Source organism: Micropterus salmoides, unplaced genomic scaffold (genome assembly GCF_014851395.1).
Source record: "Micropterus salmoides isolate LMB-PRFRI ecotype aquatic unplaced genomic scaffold, ASM1485139v1 Ms_hic_scaffold_15, whole genome shotgun sequence".
Lineage (NCBI taxonomy): Eukaryota > Metazoa > Chordata > Actinopteri > Centrarchiformes > Centrarchidae > Micropterus > Micropterus salmoides.
The window spans coordinates 9,330,634-9,348,808 of NW_024040596.1; the positions used below are offsets into that span (position 1 = coordinate 9,330,634).

The 18,175-nt window shown below is 39.9% G+C and overlaps 1 protein-coding gene across 5 annotated transcripts in view; it reads right to left on the reverse strand.

Annotated features, from left to right (window-relative positions):
* Window positions 1-226: 226 nt before the first annotated feature.
* Window positions 227-18,175, reverse strand: part of lims2 (LIM and senescent cell antigen-like domains 2) — a 31,566-nt gene continuing 13,617 nt past the window's right edge. For 3 of the 5 annotated variants that reach the window (XM_038720238.1, XM_038720239.1, XM_038720237.1), the window contains exons 2-10: window positions 9,992-10,151; window positions 7,539-7,605; window positions 7,245-7,365; window positions 6,884-7,033; window positions 6,185-6,335; window positions 4,690-4,782; window positions 4,270-4,318; window positions 3,913-3,988; window positions 227-1,906 (exon numbers count right to left, since the gene is read on the reverse strand). In XM_038720238.1, coding sequence (XP_038576166.1) covers window positions 1,792-1,906; window positions 3,913-3,988; window positions 4,270-4,318; window positions 4,690-4,782; window positions 6,185-6,335; window positions 6,884-7,033; window positions 7,245-7,365; window positions 7,539-7,605; window positions 9,992-10,151 — 982 coding nt within the window. In that variant the 3' untranslated portion in view covers window positions 227-1,791. The other 2 variants (XM_038720236.1, XM_038720240.1) reach the window with 2 other exon arrangements.

Genomic DNA, 18,175 nt, shown 5'->3' on the forward strand with positions numbered 1-18,175 from the left:
AAAACTCCCTCTAAGTGTGATTAATTATATTTATTCAACCACAGTAATCACAGAAACCAAGTATGTTTGAGGTGAGGTAGAGCTGGAGGCAACTTATTTTAAATCTTGGGAATCTGCCATACTTTTGAGTGTAATTAAATGACACGTGAATCCTAAACCTGCTAGGGATATCATGTTACACTCCACAGAGGTGAGAAACTGTAAACCAAAAACATCACTACACAAGTAGCATTGACATATATGTTTATTCAGATGTGTTGATCAAATTATCTTAGATATAATGAAAAATAACTTTCCATTCAAGTTTAGAACATGCACTTTGGTGTGTTTACATGAATAAATGTTGCTTCTTGCCAAGTGAAGCTAACCGTGAAGTTAAAATACAGTATAAGAGCATTGTCTGTCTGTGTAGAGTCATCTAGTAAGATATAAATTAAAACTATTTTTAGCTGAGCTGAAGTTCTGTTTCACAACAAACAGTCCAGTGGATAGTTTTATGTCTACATGACACAACAGTAACATAGGCTTTGTATTTCCATAAAATAGTGGAATGTGTTATTAAGCTAATATGTAAAAAGAAAAAAAGACTTCTACGCTAAAATACTGCTTAAGTGAAACTATTCTTCCTCCTTCACAAAAGTTGGCTTTCAATGGGTCTGAGCCCTGAGGAAGTCGGTACCCCTCTCTAAGAGGATCACTCTCTCTGGATTACAAACAGCAGAGACACACGTTCCAACATCTAACCCTGCTCCCACATCCGGTCTCTGCACATGCCACAAGCCATCATGTTGTAACAAACACAGTTACCAGCTGCCATGCAATAAATCCTGTTACTGTGCAGCTTATTATGTTCAGTATTTGTGGACAGCAGCGTGTCAGAGGAGTTGCTTCGTCTCTAAAGTAATTTTTAAGCTGTAGTTATGGTGCTGAAGTGGACTTCCTTACTTTTAGAGGTGTTTCTAATATTCTGTTGACCTTACTGTAAAATGAGCTGAATATTATAAACTCAGGATTCATTTAAATGCAGTTGTATTGGGTTATATTAGATTGTACAAGTGAACCTAATAAACTGGTAACTCTGTTTGCATAGAGCATGTTTCACACATAAAATGCATAGCACATAACTGCAACATACTGCAGCCGAAGTTGAGTCCATTACTGTAGCACTAAGGAGGGTACAGTATGACGTCTGCAATTCTAACTTTATAGAGCTAAACACAAACTTATTTAGCAAAATATTAAAGACACATTCATAATACATAACATGATACATGTTGGTGGAAAACAGGAAATATTAGAGACATTATACACATATTCAATAAAACAGTATTTTCCTCTCAACTTTCTTTGGGTTAACAGCGTTATTATACAAGAGTAACATCAGTCAAACAGAGGACACATGGCTGGGCATCATGAGACGAGTTGGCAGCCTGTAACACAATTTTTATTATTCTCTTGTTTCTGTTCTCTTAAAGCTCATATAATTTTGAAATTCAGGACCGTCATCTGTTTTTAGGTTTAATATATATATATATATGTATATATAGTGAAATAAGGCAAGCGCGTGAAAGATATACAGTGCAGTATTTGAGCCAAAAGGCACTGAACAAGTTATTGTTAAACCTTCTGACTGACTGACCAACTGTTTACCCGTCTGTCAGTTTCAGGCTCATGAAATGCTCCTCACACACAAATGCTAGTTATAGGATTGTCAATTCTGGAAATGTGACCTGCATGGCCACCTCACGGTCTCATCTGTTTCTCCCTCCCGCCAGCTGCTCCACTGTACGTTTACTTTCGTGCCACAGTTTCAGACAGCTTCTTCAGCCTCTTCTTCAGCTCCAGAGGGAATTTCTCGTAGCACTTCTTGCACACTGGCTTCATGTCAAACTCCACAAACTTGTTCCTGAGGGAAAAAAGGGTTATAGCCATGTTTTACAGTTTGAAAGTTTGATGTCATCACACCCAGTATGTACATATCTGTGCCAATGATATGTCTACTAGCATGACCTCTAGCGCTAGTTACACTTTACACATTGGCAATCCAACATTTCATATCATTACAAACCACTTCTGCAACAGACGCATGAAAGGCTGGAATGCTTGAGTTATAAAAAACTAAAAACAAAACTACTTGGTTAAAGTGAATTTTAAAAATGGCCCTTTTCAGTTATTTATTATTTTCCTCACCATCTAAAGTGAGTTGTACTTTTGTTTTAACGCCTGAAATATTGTTATAGTGAAATCTGTCCTTATCCTTTGTACTCTGTCTTTATTAATAGTGCGATAATTTTTTTTGATAGTTCCTAAGAAACATCATTTTTAGATTACTTATCAATCTCTTAGCTGGTTAACCCCAAAACCTGTTTTTTGCCATTATTGATAGCAGATAGCAGAGAAAGACAGGACACATGGGAAGAAATAGGTGGAGAGATGGATGACGTGCAACAACAGTCCCAAATCAAAACTTGTTTGCAAATGTTTGGGACAACTGGTCGAAAGTTAGAACAGTGAGAGACCTGGATGCAGGTGCACATCGGGCAAATCTTGTAAGGGTTTCTAAACATTGTAGCTCTGTGCTTTTTAAACATGCTTGATATTTTTTCATGACCTACTGCATTTGCTTGAATGAAAACAATCATGTATCCCAAACCGATGGCAAAGTTTACAGATGCAGATCCGCATGCCGATTAAAATCTTCTCAACATTTTTTATGTTATTAAAAAATTGTGAGAACTGTGAAGCCTCGGCGGAGGTCAATGAGTTCCGTGACTGCATTTTGGGTGTTTTCTGTATTAACTGCCTTTAATTCCACTCATGCTGGCAAGCTGTCTGAACCTTTCCCCCCAGCTGCCCTGTACTACATTCCCTTCAAAAGCAGATAATCGCTGGCGGACCCAGAGCCCACGTTGTTGCACCTCAGCACTTCCACAGTTGCAGCCAGAAAGCTGCCGGAAGTGATTAAGGCTCTTTACACCCAAACAGACCAGGAGACCCATAAAACAACGCATTCCCTTCGCCATGTGACTTATCGGATTTCCATAGCAGAGGCTACCAGAGTACCAGCCTTAACCCTGACTAGTGTTTCTGGCTGAGAAATCCTCATGTACTAAAACCAGTGTTAGGTCACTAAAATATGTTCAGCCTGTGCATATTCCAAATGTCTGCTTTTGTCATTTGGCTTTAAAGAAAGATGAACTAAGTATAAAATTGATATGTGGGATAAAAGAGGCACGTAGCATGTTTGAAATATGACGACAATGACACAGAAAAAGAATAGAATAGAACGGAAGGAAGGTGGAAACTGACCAATGGAAGAACAGTAGAAGTGAGGAGAAAGGAGAAAAAGAGGATCACAGACACATGGGTATCAATAATTTCTTCTTCTTCTCTTTTGAGTCGCGTTCGCGCTTGGCCAGCCGGCGCTTCATGTCATCCGGCAGGCGCTCGTAGCAGTGCTTACACACCGGCTTCAGATCCACCTCCACAAACTTATCCCTGACAGAGCAGGGAGGAGGGAGAGATGGTGAGGAGTGTGAAAGAGACATTGAGGAGGCAAGGGGTAAAAACAGAGGAGAGAGGGCAGTAAAAGTGGAACAAGAGAAGCACAAAAGAGGACAAAGAAGACGGATGATGAAAGGGAGGAGAGGTGGAGAAACAAGCCCACAGAGACACAGTATTAAAAGAGAAAGGTGAAAAAATCAGAGTGAACAGGCTTGAAAAACAGAATAGTCCCAGGTGCAGGGTAGTTGTGAAATAGAAAAGTGACATGCAAGAGACCAATCCACATGTGCATTTCTGACACTTAATAACTTAATAACATAATGTAGGTTAAAATGTGTGAACTGATCCAAGTCCACAGTGATAGTATTAATGTTACAGTGTGTCATCTTAGACTTGTGTATTACTTACTTGAGGGTGAGCTTGGTGTTGCAGGTAGAGCATGCAAAACAGTTGACACACCAAGCCTTGTTGAGGGCAGACACCACTGAAAAAAAAAAATGAAGAAACAGAGTCACATGACTAGTCTTCATATGACAAAATTTACATGGATTTGGTTTAGTCTGAAATTCAGAAACAAATTTGCAAAGTAGACAAGGAATCTGCACACAATGTATAGATCAAAATACAATGTCATATAAAAGAGAAGTCCCAAGGTAAAAAAGTGCTCTAATTACCACTGATGTAAACAGGGCTGCACAACAAGTGACACAAGACCACTCCACCCATAAACCATTAAATAAATTTAATTAAAACAACTTCTCTCACCATCTCCTTCGATAACACGATTGCAGTGGTAGCAAACATCTCCAAACAGCTGAGTGTGACGAGGGGAGAGAAACAGAGAGTGAGCAACATATTCACACATCTTATAAATTATGATATTCAACAACACAGGCTCATACAACATGCTGAGTTCAAAAAAACATGCAAAGAAACACAGACATTTTGTAATCTTTCCAATTAGCACTTCACAACACAAGTATTGTGTTGTGAAAAAAAATACCTCCACTAGGTGGAGTCATTCCACTGAAAAGGGGGGCGGGGGTCTGTGTGATCAATCTCAAGTCACAGAAATAATAAAATATTGTCATAATATAAATGGAGCAAGAGGAGGAGAAATGTCATGACAGGCAAAACATGGCAGGTATTTGTGTGTTCAACATAAATATTCCTGTCGAGTGTTACCTGGTTATAGTGTGTTTCACAGTAGGCCAGGCCCTTGCGCTCGTAGTGACGGTGTCCCAGGAAAGGTTTCTCACACTTAGCACACACAAAATGCTGCAAACAAAACCCACGGCCAAGCACATGTGGTTAGCACAGCTGTCAGTCAGTAAATGATCACATTCAGGCAGCAGCCCAATCTGGCTCAGACATTTATCAGGTCAGACCACAGTCCAGATGTCCTGTTACTGTGTCCAAACAAGATTACGGAGAGCAGAGAAGGTGGACAGAACCGCGAGTTTGAGACAGTGTGCTAATCCTCCAAACAGACGCATCAGAACTTAAAGAATGTACACTATTTCTGATCATGCGCTCATAAATAAAGCACCCCTTATGTGTAGGAGACACCATGGATGAGTATGACAGAGCAGAGTTACACCAATAGATTTTGTTATTTCTTTGCAGAGAGTTTTGCTAGACAGTTTTGTTTTGTTGCCAATATTCAATGTTTTTACAATTTACCAATTTTTATACCAAAATAAACAACAGATTTCTGCCAGAATATTCTTGTAGTGTGTAAAACGCCACTGACTGAGCAGTATATATCATCAAACAATAAAACTCTTCAGAGACCCTGATCAACTAATTTAATCCCAAACTGTTCGCTATGCTATTGAGTACATAAAACACAATTATAATTTAAAAATTAGACTGAAAGAAATAGATAAAAAAAAGAAAATCATTAGCTTTCTTTAAGTTATATTCAATGTGATAATATTTTAAAATAAAGTGCAATATAAATGTTGAGTTAGGAAAAGTAACTCCTTTGAGGCAACTGGAGTGAAAATATGATCTGGCCTGTAGATGTCAAGTGTTGGACAGACACACTTATATTAGTGTAACCCTCGCATGGAGGGTGGGAGTGTCTAGCAGGGAGTAGTGTCACACGGGGCAGCAGTCAACATCAGGCTAATCCTTAATGCCCTCACCATGTCAAAGTGTCTCTCACAATAGGCGCGACCACCTCGCTCATAAAATGGGTGGCCCTGAAATGGGCGCTCACACACAGTGCACACATGATGCTACATGTGGGGCAGGAAAGACAGGAAAATGGCCATAAAATGTAGAAAAGACAGAAGAAAAGATGAAGATAGGTGGTGGAATGACGCCAGAGAGGAGATATAGGACGAAGGAATGATGCTCGGAGATGGAGCGTACTGAACATAACTGTGGAGGTAAAGCTGGAAAAAAGTATAAGTCAGACATATTACACTGGAATTAAAGAATAACTGCAACAACAGAGAGAACAAAACAAAGGCCTGAGACACGTACTCTTGAATGAATAGCTACCTTCAGTCTCTCAAATATGTACAACTTCAAGGAAATTGCATTTCCGCAGGAAATCCGTTAAAGAATTATTGTAAATGTTGGCAGCCTCTGAGAGGTCCATTCAGTTTCTGTATACAGAAAGTAAAAATCAATAACAGAAGTCTCTCCTAAGTTTTTAGTAACATCGCACCTCCACATGCCACTGCTTGCCCATAGCGTTAACCACACGGCCCTCAATGGGTCTCCTACAGGCCCCGCAGATGGGGACACCCATCTTGTCGTGGCAGGGCAGGCAGTAGAGCTCCCCCTTCAGCTCCCTGGCATCAGCTGTCAGCTCCTTACTGCAGAGATAAGAGGAGAATAAATAAAACTAGATCAGCTCTGTAGGTAAGACAAAACTGAGCAAATGCAGTTGAAGTTAAATAAACATATATGCACAAATAAGAAATAACCAAATCTGGTGGGAAAAAAGCCCCCACAGGGTTGACGCTGCAATTACAGTGCAATTAAAGACTTTTAATGAAAGATGTCATGAGTCAGATCACAGCATGGGTATGTGTTACCAAATTGGTCCACCAGAGAGCAGCACTTGGTCCATCTTGTTCTGACAGATTGAACATGCTGCATTTGTTGAGTGTTATAATAACAGATTATCTGACTCATCTAAATATATTCACTGGATCCCAGCCTCAAAGAGTAGTGCACGGTACGTGGAATTGAAACACCTCCATGTGCAAGTCAGGAGCATTTCAGGACTGTTCTCAACCTGACACAGCTTGAAACTGACTATCTACTGGAACATCTTTTTATCCCACTGCCTTCATGCTCTGAATGATTTATAAGGCTGACACAGCTGGCCAGGTTTGTGTGTGTTTGTCTGCTTGATTACCCGCAGTTGTTGCAGTTGAAGTGATCAGGGTGGTAAGGATCATTCTTGAACAGCAGAGGCTGCTCCTCAATAATGGCGTGACACTTCTGGCAGACGTACTTGCCGAGGCCCCGAGCTTTCTCCCTGTTGTGGCATGGACGACACAGGTGCCTGATGGGAGAGGGAGGAACAGGTAAGTGAAGAAAATGACACAAAAAAAAAAAAGATTAGATATTTTACTAATCTCCTTAGATAGATCAGCAACGTATCCGATGTGTTCCAGGGTCAGCCAACTAATGTACAGTATCTCCTCTAGCATGTTCTTCAATGATCTTTCCACTTGCACAGCCAAATGATGGTGAGTGGTTGAAGAGAACCTGACCTTCCAGCATTCTTTACAAATCCAACATCAGCGAGCACGGCCTCGCAGAGGTCACAGCAGAAACAGTCTGGATGCCAACTGTTGTTCATGGCCTTGATCACACGGCCAATGATGAACTCACCTTGGAGAAGAGCAGAAGATTGTGGAGAACTTTGAGAACAGTTATATGAACATTTATTGTTTAAAGGGCATAATCTCCAAGACCCAGATCCACATGGCTCTGAGTAGGCAGGGTCAGGGAAAGAAAACTATCGGATGGTGTTTATTCTCTGTTACTGCAGTTCCTGTACTTACCACACTGGTGGCAGCAGGGAGCAAACAGCATCTGGAAGTCATGTTCACAGTATTTCCTGCCTTCAAACTGTCAACAGAATTAAAACAATATGTACACAATTTCTGCACACAGCCGAATAATAATAATAATAGCAAGACCATTAATAAAAAGTATAATCCTAAAACTCATCTCACCCAAACCCTGTATACACAGATATATTCATATTGACATGTTATGTTGATAAAAAATGGCATCACTAATGTGTTTTTGTTACCCAGATAAAAAATCTGACTATTGTTTTCTCATGAAAGAATGTGTCACAATGCAGAACCACCATCTGTCACACAGTAAACGTAGCACTTCAGGCTGAAGCTGTTATATCTGACGACTCAAATGACTAAAGGCAACAGTCGAGGAGCAGGCTGGAAAGAATAGTCTATTCAGTTTAATGATGGCAGCTGTAAAATATTACTCAGCAACACTAACTGATGTACTAAAAGAGGAGGAGAAATGATGTAAAGGCAGAAAGCAAAAGAGAACGATTTTAATGAGCCCTCCAAGTTTTTTATTGTTTCTTAGAAAGCGCTTCTTGAAATGCAGTCATTACTTCGGATTTTGTTGTAACAAGCTCAAATCAATTGCATGTACTGAGGATATCACATTGTTGTCATATATTGTAAATAGTTCTTGGTGTGCATTTTGTTTCATGTGACTTAGTAAATTGCTTCCAAATATTTCATAAACAAAACTGTTATTATAATTCAAATGTAGGTAGCATTACTATCTAACTAACAAACCAGTGATGCTCAAAAACATCAACAAGACACACATACTGTAGGTAAAAAGAAGTCACTTTACCCATTGAGGCTCTAATGGTTAAAGGTTGTAAATAAATAATAATCTTTGTTTTGAAAAGGTAAAAGAAAGAAGAATTGAGTCTAGCAGCCATTAAATCAACACGAGCTGTAGAGTTTTCCGCGTGCCTGTGACAAGCAAAGACAAGCAAATGTTTTCTTTCCACTTTAAATTTACAAACTCAAGAACAGTATGATCTACCACTTCAAACTTCTTCTAATACATTAGCAGGCGACTACTGCTCAACACAGAGGAAGGGGTAATATTCTGTTGACTGTTATTTATTTCTGGCAACATGTTGAATTATTTACAGAGACTAAAAGTTAAAGTAATGTCCTTGGCTTTGATGTTCCTATCGATCGGAGTATTAGAGACACCTTCTCTTCGATGAACTGACAAAATCGAGGAGCTTCAGCCTAAGAGACATCTTGTCTTGAGCCAAGCCTGGTTAAGCAAACAGCTTACTGGAAGTGGGCTTATAATAATTCAATGCAGCATTAAGGTCGTGCTCATCCGCTCTTTATTTACCTCAACAGGTCCATGTGTTGGACTAACAACAGCCTTGCACTAAACAATGATCTAACTGTCTGTAGAGAGAAAGCCAATTCATGGGCATCTGAAATGTATTTTAAGTTAGAAAGACAAGTGTAACCATGGTAACATTGAACTTTTCACAGCAACTTCTGTTTTCAGCCAATAAATCAAAGCATCTATTGACTTGTCCTCACATGCTGTAATGTTAACTGTGTGTATTTAACTGAACTGTAGACACTGCAGCAAGTGTGTATCTGACAATATAGTGTATATCAAAAATCCATTGATTGACTCCAGACTGTCCAAAAGTCAGCTGCAAGGCATTTAACTAGAACAAATAAATATGACCACATCACCCCTGCTTTAGCTTCATTACACTGGCTCCCAGTAATTTTTAGAATAGACTTTTTATTGTTTACTTTTAAAGCTCTTCATGGCCTCTCGCCCTGTTATATCTCTGACCTTTAGTCCCATAGTACCAGCACGTACCTTGAGCTCCTTGGGCAGATGTCTGTTCCAGAGTCCTGACTAAAAACTAAAGGGGACAGAGCACTTGCAGTCAGGGCCCCGAAAATGTGGAACAGCCTGCCCGCCCAGGGCTGCTGAGTCAGTGAACTCTTTCATGTCCCTTCTTGAAAGATACTTTTATAGCCTTTGCCAATTTTATTTTATTATATATCTTTTACATTTACTTTTAATGTGTATTTTAGTCTCTTAAGTGTTATCTAGCTTTTATCATGTATTTGTTTTTATGTGTTTTATTGCCTTTGCACTTCATAAAGCACTTTGTAACTTGTTTTTGAAAAGTGCTCTTTAAATAAAGATTATTATTATTATATGAGCCCTGCCGACAGGAGCTACAGTGTTTTTTAGGCATGTCTATATCATAGACTGTATAAAAAAAAAGGTCTAAACCAATGAGTAATATTTCATTGAATCATATTGGCTATAAAAAGTCTAATCCCTTTGCAAAGCCCATTATTATTGTGATTCATTGCTCTCCAGGTGTGTGTACAGGTGTTAGTTAAAGCTGCCAGTTCCATCTTCTATTGAATGATGACGCACTGAAAAGACAAAGTGTCACCTCATAGAAGAGTCCCTCTGGGAACTGTTGGAAACACTGGGCGCACACGAAGCACTGCTCATGGTAAAGTTCCCCGTTACTGTTGACGATCTTCTCAGCTGGGGCGAAACCGCTCTTGCAGCGCTCACACATGGCATTGGCCAGAGCATTGGCCATGTTGCTGAGAAGGAAAAAAAAAACATTATAATCAGGATCAGAGGACACTTACGTAGTCAAAACATGCAGGCATTACAAATTTCATATAATAAGTAAAAGTAAAATGAACAATTGTACAGAGCATATAATGATGTTTACTGTACGCAGGTTTGCCAGTAGAATTCTGTTTGATGATTTATTGTAATATATATTCACAAATCCATATTAAATTTTATTTATTTATCTGAAATCATTATCATATAATTCAGATTATTTTAATGTATCATCAATTTGTTTTATTATCAATGTCATGTTTGTTAATAAGAAGGTGTTATGTTATGTTTTATATCTTACACATATATATGTATATATATTTTATTCAACTTAATTAAAAGCACAGTGCATCTGTTTTTAATTTCATTGGTCAATTGTTTCTGTAAGTCATATTTCGTTATATCAATAATCTGGAAACTGCTAGGCATGGCATTGGCCAGGGTCATTTCAGGACACACCTAACATCAATATTTCAACATCTATCACATGTTTCTCCTGTCGCGAAAACAGCTGGAAGATGTACTCAGCACAAAGAGAGAGGAGAGTGGGAAAAATGGGATGAAGAGGATATCAGCCCATGCAAACAAACGCACACACTATCTTGTTTCTAGGTTTGTTTTGGCTCTGCTTATCAGGGTGTGGGGATCAATGAGGCGGAAAAAAACCCATAAACTGTTGTCTTTTGAGAGACAAGGTGAGGTTACTGTTCATTCATCAGCACGGTTCAGTTAGTATGATATACGGAGCCAATAATTCTGCGTTTTCATTAAACATAGAATTGTTTTGCTGCCTCTCTGCAAAACATGACTGTAATATATCAACGGGGCAGGGCCCCACGCTAATAATTTTTTCCATTAGAGGCACTTGTGCCAGAACCTTCAGCCCAAATATGGTCACACCCAAAAACCGGCCGCAGTGCTTCAGAACAGGGTATTTAATTATGCTCACCATCACATTTGTTAGTCACAGCACAGAAAAGCAAAATTTAAAGTAATTAAAAATACCTTTAAATTCACTTTTGTTATAGAGATTAGCACTAGATAAACAATTTGATTGATATAATCAAACAACAAAACATGGCAATCTAATCTCATTTCTCCTACATCATCATCCAAACTGGATAAATATATGATTACAAATGTGTCAAGCAATTGCTGAATGGTCCGTCAGTTCATATTTACAACACTTAGTTTTTATAGTTGGTGATAAGCTTTGGGAATTTGAGAAGGCAAGTCATGATGTCATTTATACACTGCTCACAGGCTGATTGGTCCAGTATGTTTCTGAACAGCCTGAAGTTATTCTACAACGGATGTTTTGAAACTTTAATATCCTAGTGAAAACTGATACAAGGGTCTGACTTATTCTCCTATTTAGGAATACGTGTTATGGATGCAAAATCTGTACCAGTGGACAATTTTCTATCATCTCATAATATATATAGTCATATCGCCCAACCCTTTTTCTATAACAGATGTATGCTAAGGCTGAACCTTGGACTAAATCCATGATTAGAATAACAATGCTGCTTAATACCTGAAAGAAACTGGAAGTAACCGTGAACATGTTGCAGACAAACACATGAAAAGAGAAAAAGAGAAAGGACAGGAGCATGGGACCATCCTGGCTTCTCTGCTTTGTTTGAAAGGTCAGAATACCAAAGTGTGTCCAGGCAACACACAGTCACACACACAAGACCATGTCAGATTTTTATAGAGTGATGCCATCTGTTCACATTAACTTAGTTAGATCAACTCGGGAAATAACAAGAATTCCAAAAACTCCCAGACACACTACTCATCCCTTATATTTTTTGGGGGGGATCTTTACTCTATCATCTATCAACAATGCACATCTCTCTCTCTCTCAGATGTCTCAACTGATTACTTTAGCCGTGTTTCCATCTAAATGCAAATTAGATGCGTTTTCATCAACTGGTTTGGAGCGAATAAACTAGACTACGCAAAGTGTGGTTTTATCAGGAGTTGACATTACGCATGGCTGTAAAGTATAAAGTTGTAAACAGCAAACAAAACTAGTTGCATGGACCTGAGGACCATGGATCTGATCATACTTCAAAATTGTGCATAAAAATACATTGATGGAAACACGACTATTGAAACAAGATGTAGGAATAAACACAGTTTTCATTTGGTTCCACTCCTCAAAAACTGATCAAATACATATTGGTCTATATACCCTATCTGGCCTGATATCACACACTGACAGCCCTGCCCTGTCCAAAGGATTTATGGGAGGAAGTGATACATCCATTAGGCATTTCCACCCTCCTGTCTACCTCTAGCACCCTGCGTGAGTGAGAGACAAGCCTATAAGCAGTTGTCGGACTAAAGCAAAAAAGGTTTCTGTTTCAACTGCCACAGTCAGTAAAGCTGTAACATCAACTCTTAATAAGTATTAAGAGTGTGGACAGACCAGTTAGGCTGAGGAAATCATCAGCAAGGACATGATCCCTCACCATCTTCCCACCAATTGCCAATTGTGTTGCATGTGGTCAAAACAAAACCACTTGGTAGAAACTTGTACCTCAAACTAATCACAGAACTACTTTGCACCTTTATGGTGGACTACTAATCTGTTCAGCTACATCTTTTCTTTCAGTTTTTGGAAAAAGGTTTGTGGCAAAAACAGGTACTATAACCACATAGACAAATTTAGATTCCTGCTAAGAATCCATATGACTCTCCTTCTACCTTGTTAACCCCACCATGCTGGTCTGTGACTATAAATGGAGGCTGGTTGTCAGTAAAGGGAACGATGCAGACTATAAATTCTGTTATGAATACCTTCTGTTCCCTCCACCCTCCCTCCTCTGATCTGTTCAGTTCTCTTTCTTTTGTCTCTCCTCTACTTTCTCCTCTGTCCTGCAGACCCTGACTATGCAGGTAGTAGAATAATACGTCAATAACAAGGCATTTCTCTACACATTGTTTGTTAGTTTTAACTATTATGCCAATATTATGGAAAACTGAGATACAGATTGCTGTATGAATATCCAAAGCTCACCAATGTCTTTCCTGAGCACACACAAGTGTAAAGTTCTTGCACTCAACACTGACGTGTCCAGTTCTATTTAGTCCAGCATTTTCAGGTATCAAAAAGTAATTAAAGAATCCAAAATCACTGTACATTTGTGGTTTATTCAACTAAGAAGTTAAAGCCCTAGTTTGCAGCAATGTACATTCAAACATACTGACAGACAGGGGCAAAGTTATATATCTGAATATAACAAAAAATATAACCAAAACACTAGGAGTCACATAAGTCAGGCATTTTCAAATACCACATACAGGGGCAAAATGCATTCATGTCTCTTAAAAATAAATATGGGTCCCCAGTATGTCTAAGACTACCAAACTATAAAAAAAACATCCTCTCTTTTATTCCTTTGCTCTGCTATGTCTCAGCAGACATCCCCAACCCCTGAACTAAATACACTGCTTTCAGCTTTCAGCCCCCGATAAAACACAACACCAAGGGGTCACTGCATCGAGCTAAAACTGGAGGCTGTTCAGTATGTCTCGCAGAAAGTGCTTTTATGGTTATAAATGAGATGTAAATATTTTCTGGTTTTCCCAACTGTCCTCCAGCTGCTCTGCTTCAACTCAACTTTCCAGAGTGAATCTGATGGACAGATTTACTTGTTGCTAACACTACAGTAACCGCTAGCTACTGGTAACTGTATCTGCCGTTATCAGCTGACTCTGCCCAAACTGGGTGCTCCCAGCAAACACCAACATGCCCCCAGAGCAACAAGCATCCAGTCAGAGCAGATTCAGCTAACAGGACAGCTAGCTGCAAGGCAAACTGGGATAACTAGCTAGCGGCAGCTACTGTTAGCAGTACTTAGCGGCTAAAGTAATCGCTAACAAGTCATCTGTCCATCAGCAAATGCCGTAAATCACAAGAAAATATTTTCTCCATGAAATATGATCCAGTTTCACCAAAACCAGTTAATAAAGTAGTGTTTTTGTACAGTAATCAGTGAGGCTTAGTTTCACATCGCCAGAGATCTCCATACATCATGAAAGCGCTGCGCTGCGCCAGTTGCTGCTAGTGATGTGTCGGTCACCAATGAGTCAGCTCTATGACACCAACACTGAGTTAGAAAAGGCTTCAAAACATCCCTCACAAACCTGTAGGTGACCCCATGTCTATGTTTTCCTCCAGCCTATGATGAGGCTGGATCAGTCAGAAACACAGCATGTATATTTAGCCTTCCTGTCCCCCTTGCACACATACTTGGGATGCCAGTTGACATATTCTACTTTGCATAACAACTCTGGCACAAAAATAGCCCTTCTTGTGTGCTCCCTCCCTCCTGTAGCGCTCAGACCTATCCCTGCACAAACATGGCACCTATAAGGCAGCTTGAGCAAATCAAACCGGCTGGTAAACTCATCTACTAGAATTTTTCACATTCTGTAACAGTAAGCTCAGAGCATACAGACTTATGCCATGTCAGTGTAGGAGCAGACCGCCACACACATCCACATCCTCGCACCACTGTACTCAGTGTAACCGGCATGTCAGTTACCTAACATCAACATGTATTACCTTTAATTTGCGATGGTAATTCAGTGATGTGGCAATTCATCCACCAGTCACAACCATCCCACAACCAAGCCAGGGAATCAAACCATAGCTCCTGTCATGGTCTATGTTCCGTGATGCTCATGCAGAGGTACTACAGCTAGGCTTTAATGAGTATGGGTTCTTGTAGGATGAAAGTGGAGATGCCTCTGACTATGAAACAGTCTCTGACACAACCATCAATACATTTTGATGGTCAGCATCTCCATTAAAGAGGATGAGGCAGGTTTCACTGGCTGCTGAGTAAAATCCTTTCAAACCACACTAATAGGATTTCTCTCATGTACAAGAAATAAACAACAAAACATATTCCCTAGGTATGGTTTAAGGACCAAATCCCAATAATCACATCTTGTGGCATCATCTGGGCTAACATTTATTGTGGTCTAACTAACTAAAGTGCTTTAACCCTTGACTTCTGAATGGTTTACTTACAAGCGAGCATAAAAATCACAAAATTCCTTGTAGACTTTGACATCGCTTTTCCGTCTCTGGGACTTGGACACCGGGACTTCAGCCTCTCCCCCGTCACCACCCTGAAATCTCTGGTGGTAACCGTTCATCTCCTCATGAGAAACATGGTCCGGGGCTTCTCTGTCCTCAGGTATTGATGGCGGCAGGGCATGGCCATTCACCTCCATACTCATCTACAACTGTCTGAATTAACAACAAAAAAAAACAAAGTCCACCTAACACCTGTAGTAAAGTCAAAAACTAAAACACTCAACAATAGATACCCTCTGTGTTTGGTCAATGTACGTTTCCGGTAACGGGAACGACAATCCAGCGAGCAGTGGGAGCTGTAATCCACATAGCAAGAAGGAGACCGAAACACTGATCGGAGTGCTATGAGAGTACTCTCTCTCTCTCTCCCTCTCTCTAGCTCACACACACACACACACACACACACACTCCCTCTTCCTCTCATTCCCACATCAACCCTTTCTCTTTTTTCTCTCTCTCGTTCACACACACACACACACACACACACACACACACACACACACATCTCCTCAGTCTCCCCTCCTGTCACACTCGCTATCTATTCTTGGGCAGGTTGCTGAAATTTAAGTCCACACTGACGCCTGTCCAGACAGAGGTCACTATGCCATCACACACACACACACACACACACACACACACACACACACACGCTGTATTTCAAAAATGTTTTTGCATCCCATCAAATATGGCCAATATCTACCCATACTATCAATCTGCTTTTGTTTGTGTGTGTGTGTGTGTGTTAAACAGCTGGACCTCTCAGCTTTCTGGGAGATGTAACAACGTGGCTCCAACTCAGTATTGCGCAAAGTGGGAATGTTGCACAGGAAAGCAGAGAAGCTAACGTAGTAACATGCCAGTATGACATGAATAGAACCATTACTGTTGATTCACTCACTGTATAAACACAGTGGAGCAAGAAATCAAATGACAGTATTTTAGACAAACACATTGGGCTGAAATTGGAGCCAGATATTATCTAATCAGTGTCACCCGTCTGATATGAAGGACGCAATGCCGCTGGTTGAGTTACATTTAGCTATAACAGATCAATGCTACCCTGGTTGGGATCTGAATGTGGACCGATTCAAGTGCTTACATTATATGGTATAACAAGGGCCACATTTGGCTTTGATCGCCAGTGTGCACATGCTGGCTAGCTGAACTGGAGTCTTTGCTCGCCCTCACCATTTTCAAACCTACTGGTAAACCATGCCATGTGATTGTTTATGGACTGCAGAACATAATGGAAACATGTGCATGTGTCTTCTCCAAGTGAGTCTACAAAAAGGCTTGAACATTAAGTTTAAAACATCTGAAGCCATCTAGAGCTACAATTATAAAATATGTTAATCTTCCTTCAAAATCCCATATCGGTTTATGCCTTGGCATTCCTTTAAACCCATGAATCTGTCTCCTCTGGGAAAATGATAGCTCGACTTTATGTGGTTAAACTCTCAACTGGCACCTCAAATTAATGACCACTTCCGAAACCATCAAAACAACATAAAGCCTGATCTGGAAATACAAACATGTTTGATGATCCACTGGAGAACAGCTGCTGTGTTCATCCTGCAAAACTAAGAGATGTACAATAAATACACACATCTATACCTGTCCTAAACCTGTGTGTGTGTGTGTGTCCAGCTGAAACATGTCTCTGAGTCCTCAGTATATATTCAGTCATTCTACAAATAGACACCCAGAAGAGCCTCAATTCCAAACTAGGTGCTGGCAGCTGCTGTTTTGTGTCTGTGTATATGTGTGTGTGTGTGAGAGAGTTTGTATACATAGTAGGGGCCAACTCTAGCTTGTCTGATCAGGACGGCCAAACTGCGTTTTTCCCCCCCATTTAAATCCAGCTTTTATAAATAATGGGAGTGATTTGATTTGTTCTGCAGCATGTTTTGTAAATGCTACATTTTTAAAAAGACTGTCCTATAGACACAAGCAGTTGTGTATTGTTGTGTAGTGTATTCAGTACAGCGTGACACTCGCTCAACTTTATACACTTTTCAACTTTTCAGTCTCTAAGGGACTGTCTGGGTTTTGAAATGAATGACATAATGAGCCAAACATTTCACCAGGCACAATCTAAAGCTTTAGGAGCCTTCCCAAAACAGAACAATGACTGCAGAAAAGTCACCTGTCCTGGGCTGGGGCTATGTTGGGAATCTCATCCACTGGGAACCAGTGCTGAGTGACTGGGGTACAATAGACAGAGGGTGGGTGCTTTACAGGAAACACGTAATCTTTCCTCCTGACATTGCCATGTTCCACCCTAAAACAAGAGCTTGGGAACTATTCAGCTGCCTGGTGTTCAGATTAACATTGGGCATTGTTCATTCGACTGAGGCAAAATTGAACGTTGAACATTATTAAACAGAATACAAATTTAGAGTCAAAATGAGGTTGAGGTTAAAAATGGTACAATTTACTGACAAGTAATTAGACCAGTTTTCAACAGGGATAGAACAAAAAAGTCCAACACAGCTTTTCCTTTCTTTCTCACTCACTGAAACACACACATAAACAAATAGCAGAGACACTGTAATAAATTAAAGTTGCATAACATTTAAAGCTCCTTCCAGTGAAATTTACAAGAAGACAAAACACTCTCTTGCATCTGCGCAGTGAACACTGTTGTGAAAGTACTTTCCAGTTTGTAGTGTTTGTAGTGTGTGCTGAACACCACAGTGTCAACCACCAACCACGGTAACAAGAGAGTGGAATATCGCTTATAATATAAATAGTATTAATAAAATAATGGGGTTCAAGCTGTTTTTCTGAGAGGATTTTTGTCTTTTCATTTCATTACAATTTAGACTAGAGACTTCTCCTTTGTTCATTACTCATACATGGCTGTTCAGTCAGAGG